At 38.3% G+C, this 11,765-nt stretch overlaps 1 protein-coding gene across 1 annotated transcript in view; it reads right to left on the reverse strand.

The window, feature by feature from the left end:
• Positions 1-11,052, reverse strand: part of DNAJC27 (DnaJ (Hsp40) homolog, subfamily C, member 27) — a 38,050-nt gene extending 26,998 nt beyond the window's left edge. The window contains exons 1-2 of the mRNA XM_010840568.1: positions 10,779-11,052; positions 1,967-2,049 (exon numbers count right to left, since the gene is read on the reverse strand). Coding sequence (XP_010838870.1) covers positions 1,967-2,049; positions 10,779-10,865 — 170 coding nt within the window. The 5' untranslated portion in view covers positions 10,866-11,052. The remainder of the gene's footprint in view (positions 1-1,966; positions 2,050-10,778) is intronic.
• Between the last annotated feature and the right edge of the window lie 713 nt (positions 11,053-11,765).

Here is an 11,765-nt window from a genome sequence, read left to right on the forward strand (position 1 = left end):
CCATCTTCTTTTTTGATGCCACTCTGCTGGCCACAGCTAACAGAACTGGGGAAAGGCGCCTGTCACCACCCGGACAATCAAAACCTTCCCTGGGATTTTAAAATTTGAGATTAGTTTTGGAAAGCCTGAGAGATACTGGCAGCTGTGGAGAGGGAGCCAAACGGTAGAGAGAAACATGTTGTGAAATCCCTCCCTAGTTCCAGGGATCTCTGAGACCCAGCTATATCCTCATGATTGGATTATGTGAATTGATCAATAGCCTTTTTATTCTCTCCTTTTTTTTTTTTGACTTGAGTTAGGTTTCTGTCAACCATATCCTCTTCCTCACCAAAGGACAAAAAAAAAAAAAAAATTTTTTACAACCAGAAACAGAACATAATCAACACTCCATATCTGCAACACTCTGTATCTGCAAGTTCTGTATCCATAGATTCAACTGAACTTGGACCAAAAATATTCAGGGGAAAAAAAACACAAAACCTTAAAATTTCAAAAAGCAAAATTTGAATTTGCTGCAAAGTGGCAACTATTTACATAGCATTAACATTGTATTTACATTCTATTATGTATTATAGTTATATAGAGAAAATTTGAAGTATTGAGAGAATGTGTATAGTAAGTACTACACTATCATATATAAGGGATTTGAACATCGGCAGGTTTTGATATCCACAAGGGGTCTTGGAACCAATATTCCTCAGATATTGAGATGACTATAGTCTATTGAATAAACCACAGCTCTATGGCATAACATGATAACTCTCACTTCTTAGATAAATAAATTAGCTACTAATATGGACTCAAAACAAAACTGCCTTAAACAGGATATACTACCTTATCAGTGAAATCCTGTGCCCTGAAGTATAGATACCCCTCACCACTTTAGTCTACCTTCTTGAATGCCGCCCTCATATTCTAATGTTGCAAACTTCCTCTTCAGGTGCATCTATCTTACCTAACAATAATTATTGATTGAGTATGGACTGTGTACTAGCATGGTACCAGGCACGTGGAGATTATTTATTCTAATAGCCTCTCGACATGGAGCTCATAATCTAGCAGGAGACATTAAACACATACAAATAATAAGACAAGATAATTTATGCTAACACCTATGAATAGCAGAGATTTTAATACAACTGTCATTTTCAATTAAAATGAGTCCTGATCGGTAAAGGGGATGTTCAGAATGTTTCATGGGAACATGTATATTTCACAGCTTGAGAAGATTGACAGGTGGAGAGACGAGGGGAGAGCACATTTCAGGCGGACAGAATGAAGGATGGCACTGAGAGAGAAACGTATGACTGCACGAATTCAGTGTGCGTGGAGAGTAAAGTGTGTCAAAGAATGTAATGAGAGAGAAGGGAGGGGCGGGCTGGGGTCAGAATACTGACCACTTGAACTTCCCTCTCTGGAGACGAGCTATCTACCTCCATTCTACTCTTCCATGGTGTGCTTTCCTCCAAATGTGACTGTCTCCCCAAGCTCAACCCGTCTTCAATCCACCTCCAAATAAATCCCCACTGATACTTAATTTCACTCTTCCCAGATCATTTTTGCTAGATTTCAAAAGGCTATAAAAATATCACTAAAAGGAAGCTCTCTGATAGAAAAATTTTCACATAATATTTAAAATTCTTGGAGTGAATATTTCAAAATTCTCTAAAAACACACCTGCTAATAGGACCTGCTTACATAGACACATGTTTCCTGAAGAGCCACGTCTGCCAGTCAGGCTTTGTGCTGACTTGCCCATCACCAATCCCTACATCCCACTTAGAAGGCCTGGTGAACAGAACGTGCTCCATGATGAACGAATGACATGATCACTGCTGTCTGTAAAGGTCTCATTCCTCTCTGAACCAATTTATCTTCAGAATCTCTATTTCAAGACAGATCAGTTTAGAGGGGTTCTGAATTTCTATGAGATTTGCAAGCCCAAGGAAACAATATATGTACTCACTTTGTGACTCCATAGTCAATTCCAATTGTTGCAAGGTATTTAGACACAAATCTCTTCTCACAGTATCGCTTTATAATACAGCTCTAAAAAGGTAAAAATAAAAGCTTTTAGTAAAGACACTCTGGGAACCCATAAAAAATAAGCACATTTCTTCATTATGGTTTCTTCATCTACCCCATGAGACAAATCTTTTTCAAAAGCCAAAATTATAAAATAACTGAAACAAGTACTAAAGGTGAAGTTTTTAAAGAAAAATTATTTCAAAATTCTTTCCTTAATACCAAATATGGGTATGTTTTCAATTTAGTGCTCAATCCTTATTCTCTCTTCTTTTGAAGACCTCTTCTACTCAAGAATAACACCAACATACTTTTAATAATAACACCAAAATACCTATCTCAACCTCCCTCCCCAGACCAGATCCACATCTCCAAATATCTACTAGACTAATTTCTACTTAGATGTCCAACCATTCTACAAATTCCATGTGTCCAAATATGAACTAATCTTATACATAAAAACAGCAAACAGCTCATCCTGCTGACATCTGTTTCCGTTAATAATACCATTTTCCCAATTACAGAGGATTAAATTATTAAAGTCATATCTGACTCTGAGTCTTTCTAAATCTTCTTTTCACTGTTTCTTCAATCTTTCTCTTCGTTCTAATTCCCATTGATACCAGTTTAGTTAGGTCTTCATTATCTACTTCTGCACAACTATAGGAAATTCTTTATTGGTCTTTATGCCTCCTTTCCCTCCCAATTTCAGCCAACACTGCATACCGCTAACATTATTTCACTTCTCTAACTAAAAATCTTCAGCAGCTTCTCACTGCCAAGAGTTCAACATCCAAACTCCTCTGTCCATTATTCAAGACCCTCCATAATCTGACCCTAATCTGTCTTCTGTCTAAACTCTTTTAATATAAATCCTCCATTTCTGCCAAACTCCAGGCCTGACTTCCTGACTCTTGTCATTACTTTCCTTCCAATTTGGAATGAGCTTTCTCCCTTCTTTCCAAATCTTACTTATCCCTAAGCACTCTGGTTATAAGAGATCTTGCCTACATCTAAACTTCTCCAACATAAACTACATACATATATAGATGTATATATAAATATATATACAATGTTTTTATCATTCACTGCCTTGTTATCTTCTGCCTGCACATAATTTTATCTCTTCAGCTAGACAGTAAACTACTTGAAGGCAAGCACTGGTATTTTACTTTTATCTTGTATCTTCACATCTGAGGGATTAGCTCAGTACCAATGAAAAAGCAATTTAAAATGATTTGTACATTAACAGCAATCCTTAGCACTCATGAAACATAATTTACTTGATGCACAGGTGATGAAGCTTATTCTGCTCACTTTCCTGATGAACCTCAATCTAAATTAAATAGGACAGCTGCTTTAAAAAGTACTTAATAAGCTCACTGGGAACTAAAGGAAAAACTTTTTTGGAATAACTACTGCTAAGAAGCTACACTTTAAAAAACACTTTATAGCTTGAAAGCACTTTTCAAATGTTTTCTCTCACACTATCCTAGAAAAATAAATACAGCCTTTCTCTAAATTATTCATAAGATTAAGGGACCTGCAAGTCCTTTAACTCCAGTAGACAATTTAAACACTAGTCCTAAGTATTTAAAGAGATACACATTTAATTAATAGTGTGAATAACCACTCCCTATAAAGAAACAGGGTTTCTGGGCCTTAGGATCTTACAAGCTAAGTTAAATAACATAAATATAGAGAGAGTTTTTTGCATTCTCTATTCCTCTTAAGTAGATTCTTAGGCACTTTTCTTTTTAAAAGCAGTTTCAATTAAAATCTTAAGGTTTGAATCTTTTTTCCCTCCCTAATTTCAGTTCAGTTGCTCAGTTGTGTCCAACTCTTTGTGATACCATGGACTGCAGCACGCCAGGCCTCACTGTCCATCACCAGCTCCCACAGCTTGCTTAAACTCATGTCCATCACTTCGGTGATGCCATCTAACCAACTCATCCTCTGTTGTCCCCTTCTCCCGCCTTCAATCTTTCCCAGCATCAGGGTCTTTTCCAATAAGTCAGTTCTTTGCATCAGGTGGCTAAAGGATTAGAGCTTCAGCTTCATCATCAGTCCTCCCAACGGATATTCAGGACTGATTTCCTTCAGGATTGACTGGTTTGATCTCCTTGCAGTCCAAGGGACTCTCAAGAGCCTTTAACACCACAGTTCAAAAGCATCAATTCTTTGGTGCTCAGCTTTCTTTATGGTCCAACTGTCACACCCATACATGACTACTGGAAAAACCATAGCTTTGACTAGACAGACCTTTGTCAGCAAAGTAATGTCTCTGCTTTTTAATATGCTGTCTAGGCTGGTCATAGCTTTTCTTCCCAAGAGCAAGTGTCTTTTAATTTCACAGCTGCAGTCACCATCTGCAGTGATTTTGAAGCCCAAGAAAAGGAAGTCTGTCACTGTTTCCATTGTTTTCCCATCTATTTAGCATGAAGTGATGGGACCATGATCTTAGTTTTTGAATGTTGAGTTTTAAACCAGCTCTTTCACTCTCCTCTTTCACTTTCATCAAGAGGCTCTTTAGTTTCTCTTCACTTTCTGCCATTAGGGTGGTGTCATCTGCATATCTGAGGTTATTGATATTTCTCCCTGCAATCTTGATTCCAGCTTGTGCTTCATCCAGCCTGACATTTTGCATGATATACTCTGCCTATAAGTTAAATAAACAGTGTGACAATATACAGCCTTGACACATTCCATTCCCAATTTGGAACCAGTCCATTGTTCCATGTCCAGTTCTGTTGCTTCTTGACCTGCATACAGATTTCTCAGGAGGCAGGTGATAGAATTATCCTAAAATTCATATGAAAGAACAGCTATCTGAGAAGAACTAATTGAAATATAAAATACAGGGCAGTAGAAAGAGGTGAGAATTTGCATTGACAGGTATTAAAATATAGTTTGAAACCAATTGAGAGGGTCTTATATTGGCATAAGAACAGACAAGTAGATTAGTAGAAAAGAACAGAGAGCTCAGAAATAGATCCCATTATACATGAAAATTTTTAAAGTGACAAAAAGTCAATGGGAAAAATAATTTATTTAGTATAATGTTACTGGTACACTGACTATCCATCAGGGAAAAAAAATTAAGTTAGGCCCTTAACTTACCTATATGCAAAAAAAATTACAGGTGAATTTGTGATTTAAGTATTTCAGAATAAAACAATAAAAATTTCAGAAGAAAATGCACAATATATGTAGAACATCTGAAAACCTTTTCAACCAAGACAGAAAACCCAGAAACCATAAAAAAAAAAAAACAACAGAAAAGCATAGTTAAAACATCTTGAAAAAGAACAAAGCAGGAGGTATACCCTCTGATTTCAAACTATAGTACAAAATGGCAGTAATCAGAACAGTAGGATATTGACACAAAAACAGACACATAGATCAATGGAGCAGAATAGACAGCCCAGACACAAATCTACAGTTAGATGGTCAGTCAATGACGAAGAAGCAATAATATACAATGGGAAAACACACCACTTTTAATAAATGGTGTTGGGAAAACTAGACAGCTATATGTAAAAGAATCAACTGAACTACTTTCTCACACCATACATAAAAATACACCACTAATCATAAGGGAAATGTAAATTAAAACTACAATGAGATACCACCTTATACTGGTAAGAATGGTAACCAGTATATCTTACCAGTTATCTTAACTGGTAAGATACCACCTTATACTGGTATCAAAAAGACAATAACAAGTGTTAGGATGTGGAGAAAAGGGATCCTTGTGCAACACTGGTGGGATTGTAAACTGGTGCAGTCACAATGGAACACATTGTATGAAGGCTGGGCAAAAAAAATAAAAATAGGACAACCATATGATCCAGCAATTTCACTTCTGGGTACTTACCTGAAGCAAACAAAAACGCCAATTCAAAAAGATACATGCACCCTGATGTTCACTGCAGCATTATTTACAATAGCTAAGATATGGAAGCAACCTAAGTGTTCACCCATAGATGAATGGATAAAGAAGATACGGTATAAATACATATTTTATATATATATATGCACATAATGGACTATTAACTGTTATTTTTAAAATAAATTTTAAAATTTTATTTTTTTCATTTTAAAAGTGAAACCTTATCATTTGTGAAAACATGAATGAAATTTAGAGGGTATTATGCTAAGTGAAATAAGTCAAAGAAAGACAAATGCCATATGATCTCACTTATATGTGGAACCTAACAAACAAAACAAAAACAGACTCATAGATACAGAGAACAAATGGGTGGTTGCCAGAAGGGGTAGGGGATGGGGAAGTGAAATAGGTAAACAGGAATAAGAGGTACAAACCTCTTATTAAAAGAAGTAAGCCACTAGAATGTATTATACAGCATGAAGAATATAGTCAATAATATTATTGCAGTAACTTCATATGAGGACAGCTGGTTGCTAGACTTGTGATGATCATTTATGTCAAATCACTGTGTAACATACCTGGAGCTAACATAATATTGTACTTCAACTATATTTCAATTTTAAAAAAGATGGGCATAATTGAGTATATACAAATAATAATAAAAGCAATTGTATGGCAAAACACCAAGTATTAAAAGAACATAACTGGGGCAAATATTCGTAACTCATACAGCTGGCAAAAAGTTAATAACTCTAACATCCTCAAACCAGAAAAACTGGTAAGAAAGATACATTGCCTAACAGAAAAATGGGTTTAGAATATAAACAAATTATGATGATTAACTTCTTGATGTTGAACCAAGTTTGCATTCCGGGAATAAACCCTACTTGCTAATAGTGAAATTTTTGATATGCTGCTGAATTCTATTCATGGATATTTAGGAATTATGCATTTGTATGCATATATGAAAATAGTATATATACTTTTCTTTTTTGAGACTATATCAAGTTTTGCTATTTAAGTCACCATGACTTTATATAAATAAATTGGAGTGCTGTTCATCTTTTTCTTTGCCTTGGAATAACTTAAATAACTGAAATTATATGTTATTTAAAGCTTAAATAAATCTTTTCATGAAGCCATCTGATCCTGATACCTTTTAGGATAATAAATCTTTTAATTGCTTTTTCCAATTTCTTTTTGTATGAATGGTCACTTGGGTATTCTACTTTTTGAGTCAATTTTGGTAATTTATACTTTGCTAAGAAATCCTCCATTTTCTCTGTATTTTGAAATATGATCCCAAGAACTGAATATATATAGTATTCTCTAATCTTTCTTTTAATTTCTTCCAGAATATGATTTTCAGCACTAATCTTGTAATTTTTTGCTTTCTCTATTTTTCTTAAAATAAATTTTAGGCATTTTTCTTTTTCATTAATCTTTCCAGGGAATTCTTTCTCTCATATTTAGGGCCCTTTTTCTTCTGTCTTAAGTTTCTTTATTTTTGAAAATTCAGTTATACCATACCATAATATTCATACTTTTAAGGTGTACAGTTCAGTGGTTCCAAGCATATTCACAAATATTTTTATTTTTTTTTAAATTTTATTTTATTTTTAAACTCCACAATATTGTACTAGCTTTGCCAAACATCGAGATGAATCTGCCACAGGCACACCCGCGCTCCCCATCCTGAACCCCCCTCCCTCCCAATGTCTCCTTTTTAGAAATGAGTTAGATAATTCATTTTTCTTTCAGGATTGCTTTCAATCTGCCCTGAAGATTTTGGCATGGATTCTCTCCTTTCATTGGTTTCTAGTTATTTTGTCATTTGCTTTGATTTGTCCTTTGAGCCAAGGATTATTTACTAGGGCATGTCTTTTTAACCTAAAATTATTTATCTGTATATCTTCCTACATTTTCTAAATTCTTTAAAATGAGTATGTTTTACTTTTATAACTAAGGCAAACATTTTTTAATTACACTTAAATATTTCATCTATGAAAAAATTATTTTTGAGAAAGGCATTCAGAAGGAATCCACTCTACCCCCAAATAGTAAATAGTTGTAACAAAAGTATTTATTAAATGGCCCGTAATTTCCCAGTTTAACTAGTAAACTGAATTTCCTTATACATTTTGGTTTATTTCTGGACTCCAGTCTGTTTCACTAGTGTCTCTGTATTTACTTTCCAGTATCAATAGGAAAACTTTAGTAACTTTAAAATATGTTTTAATATCTGGTAGTGTTAGTTTCCTCTCATTTCTTCTCCTCAATTTTCTTGGTTAGTCTCACATTTAATTTTTCATAAGGACTTTTAGTACCTTTTATTATGTTCTGAAGAAAAAAACTACTGATGTTTTAACTATAATTGAATGACATTTGTAGATTATTTTAAAGAACTGATATCTCCAAAATATTGAGTGATCCTAATTAAGAGGACACATACCTTTCCACTTGTCTAAGTAATTGCATGTCTCTGTAGAAATGTTTCTTTATATAGGTCCTGCTGCTGCTGCTGCTGCTGCTGCTGCTGCGTCGCTTCAGTCGTGTCTGACTCTGTACGACCCCATAGACGGCAGCCCACCAGGCTCCCCCGTCCCTGGGATTCTCCAGGCAAGAACACTGGAATGGGTTGCCATTTCCTTCTCCAATGCATGAAAGTGAAAAGTGAAAGTGAAGTCGCTCAGTTGTCTCCGACTCTTAGCGATCCCATGGACTGCAGCCTACCAGGCTCCTCCGTCCATGGATTTTCCAGACAAGGGTACTGGAGTGGGGTGCCATTGCTTTCTCTGTTATATAGGTCCTAGGACCTACCTATATCTTCTGCAGTTTAAGCCTGGGCACTTTATTTTGGTCGTTATTGTAAACTAAAACAGTTTTTCAAATATATAGTCCAAAATTATAATTCTAATATGGTAAAGCTGTAAGTTTTTATATATTAATTTTGTCTTGTTGTTTCTAATAGGTTTTCAGTTAATTCTCTTTGGGTTTTCAGATAAACAATCATATCATTAACATATAATGGCAATTTTGCTTTCTCCTTTTCAGCATTTCGTACATTATTTCTTTCTCCCTAACTGCATTGGTTAATAAATCTAGAACTGTATTACATGAACGTGGTTGATACTGGACATTTTAAGCTATTTCTAAAGTTGAATCAAAAAAAAAAAAAAAAGTTGAATCATTAAGCATAGCAAAATTTTAAAAGTGAGCATGCTCACTTAGCCAGTTTAGTGTTTAGTATTTAGTATATGACCTTCTAGAGGTCTTTCTTTTCTTTTCAATGCCTGGCACATAGTTTACATTCAGTAATCATCGACCTTCAGCTACGTTACTACATACATATACACAGATATATAAACAATACAAAATAATACTAAATGGAAAGAAAAGACACTAATAAACATTTACTGAGCATCAATTACGTGCAGGTCTTTGGCATAAACACTCCCATTAACAGCTCTCTGGGCATGTAGATCCTACTAGGAGTTGATTTTGACAGCAAATAATGATTGGAAAGGGGGGCTTCCCGGTTGCTCAGTGGTAAAGAATCTGCCGGCAATGCAGGAGATGCGGGTTTGATCCCTGGGTTAGGAAGATCCCCTGGAAAGGGAAATGGCAACTCAATCTAGTATGCTTGCCTTGGAAATCCCACGGACAGAGGAGCCGGGAGGGCTACAGTCCACAGGGTCGCAAGAGTCTTGGCGACTAAACAACAATGATGGAAAGAACATTGCAATGGGAGTGTGAAGACCCAGGTTCTAATTCTGTCTCAGTCACTGATTTGATGACCTTGGAAGGTTCTTAACTAACAGCTTCCACTCACCCTGAAGAGACAATTTGGATGAAGAAGAGGCGGTCTTAGAATTCACATGGGGATAAAGACCTCCGTTCACCTCCTGCCCTCCCTACCCCCAATACTATGGGAGAGTTTAGAGTTGATAGCCAGTTGAAGCACCATTGGAGAAGGCAATGGCACCCCACTTCAGTACTCTTGCCTGGAAAATCCCATGGACGGAGGAGCCTGGTAGGCTGTAGTCCATGGAGTCGCTAGGAGTCCGACAGGACTGAGCGACTTCACTTTCACTTTTCACTTTCATGCATTGGAGAAGGAAATGGCAACCCACTCCAGTGTTCTTGCCTGGAGAATCCCAGGGACAGAGGAGCCTGGTGGGCTGCCGTCTCTGGGGTCGCACAGAGTCGGATATGACTGAAGCGACTTGGCAGCAGCAGCAGCAGAAGCACCATAGAAAAAGACAGTGGATCTAAGACTTCTTTGCGATAATGCATGTGGTGACACTATCAGAGATAAACACAAACAAAACAAAATAATGCAAGTTCCTTAACATCCACTGCACCTCCCTGTGAATCACTTCAGCATCAGTTACGCTCTCTTACAAATGAAATGTAGATTCTGGGCTCCACATCTACAGGGTAAATTTTACAAATCCCCATCCTCACACACAGCCCAGTAAGTTATCAGCTCCCAAGCTCTGCTGGGGTAACTGAACTTTTATTCTCCACCTCAAAGTCCTGTACGGGTCACCCAGAACGCTTGGGTATGTTATCCAAGCATACGATCTGACATGAGGACCTAGGCCTCCTCTCTCTTTGGGATATAGTCAACGGTTAGTGGCCACTCGAGACACCTTCTTAGGTGTCGGAGAGGGGCAACCCAAAGGTCAAAAAGGTCAGGAGAGTTTTTCCTCTTGGAGCCGTATCCCTCAGGAGACCCAGGCCTGCTCAGGGGCGGGGAGGAGGCCGGGCGACCAGGCTGTTGAGTGGCCGCCCTCCCAGCCAATCGGCACGTCGCTCCGCCGCGCTGCGGTCCCGCCCCTCCCAGCGCGATACTCACTTTTCCCACTTCGGCGTTGCCCATGGAGATGACTTTGATGCGCAGAGACTTGCCAGGCTCCTTCCGCTTCGGCATGCTGGCCTCCATGGCCCTCGCTCTCTCGGGGCCAGCAGCCTCGGTCTCTGCTTGTTCACCACGCTGGCCCGTCCCTCAGGCTTCCTCGTCCAATGGCGGGACCGCTGCTCTCGTCACCACCCTGGCTCCGCGGCTCGCCATCCCCGCCGCTGCCTGGCAGCGGGCGCTGACGGTTGGGAGGGTAGGGAACTGGAGGAGGGAGAAGAGAGTCTCGCGATGCTAGCAAGGGGCCGCGTGACGTCATCACCAGGCCCCAGAGATGAGGCTGCTCCCTAGGGTCGCGCGATCTGGCTCGGCAGTGTCCGTAGGCAGGAAGGCGGCCTCGCGGGAGGTGGCTGAGTTTTACATTTCATGGAGGATGCGAACTTATGGCCAGGGTGGGGTTTCAGGACCTAGAAATTTGTTAGGTTCGCAGCCGAGTGGTAGACATTTATTGACTGTTCAAGGCAGATTCTCAGGCTGGAAGTAGCTGAAATTACGGATTAGTTCAAGGTCCATCGGTGCGGATATGCCAAGTAGACCACGGTCCGTTTTGGTGTACTTTTTGTGGATTCTTCAGTACCCATGGGCACATCCACTGACCCCCTCTTCCAATATTATGTTTCCCTTGGGGTCCCTATTATGTACTTCTCGCCTGCAGGTGGAACGTTCAGATTAGACCTTTTTTACACTTTCACTTCTGTCAAGTTGTGTGGGATTGTAGCTGTGAGCTCAGTTTAGCTCGTTACCCTGCTACTCATCCACATTTAACCCCATCTTGTTCTCACCTTTAGCTGAAAATATAACAAAATAATAATTCTGAGATAACCACTTTTCTCATTCCAAGCGATGAGACGGAAAGCATCTTCTAAAATAGAAAACAGTTTGAGCAACTGTCGCTTTGGGGATCAATTTATTTAGCTACAGAAGATG

This window comes from Bison bison, unplaced genomic scaffold (genome assembly GCF_000754665.1).
Source record: "Bison bison bison isolate TAMUID 2011002044 unplaced genomic scaffold, Bison_UMD1.0 scf7180017864145, whole genome shotgun sequence".
Classification (NCBI taxonomy): domain Eukaryota; kingdom Metazoa; phylum Chordata; class Mammalia; order Artiodactyla; family Bovidae; genus Bison; species Bison bison.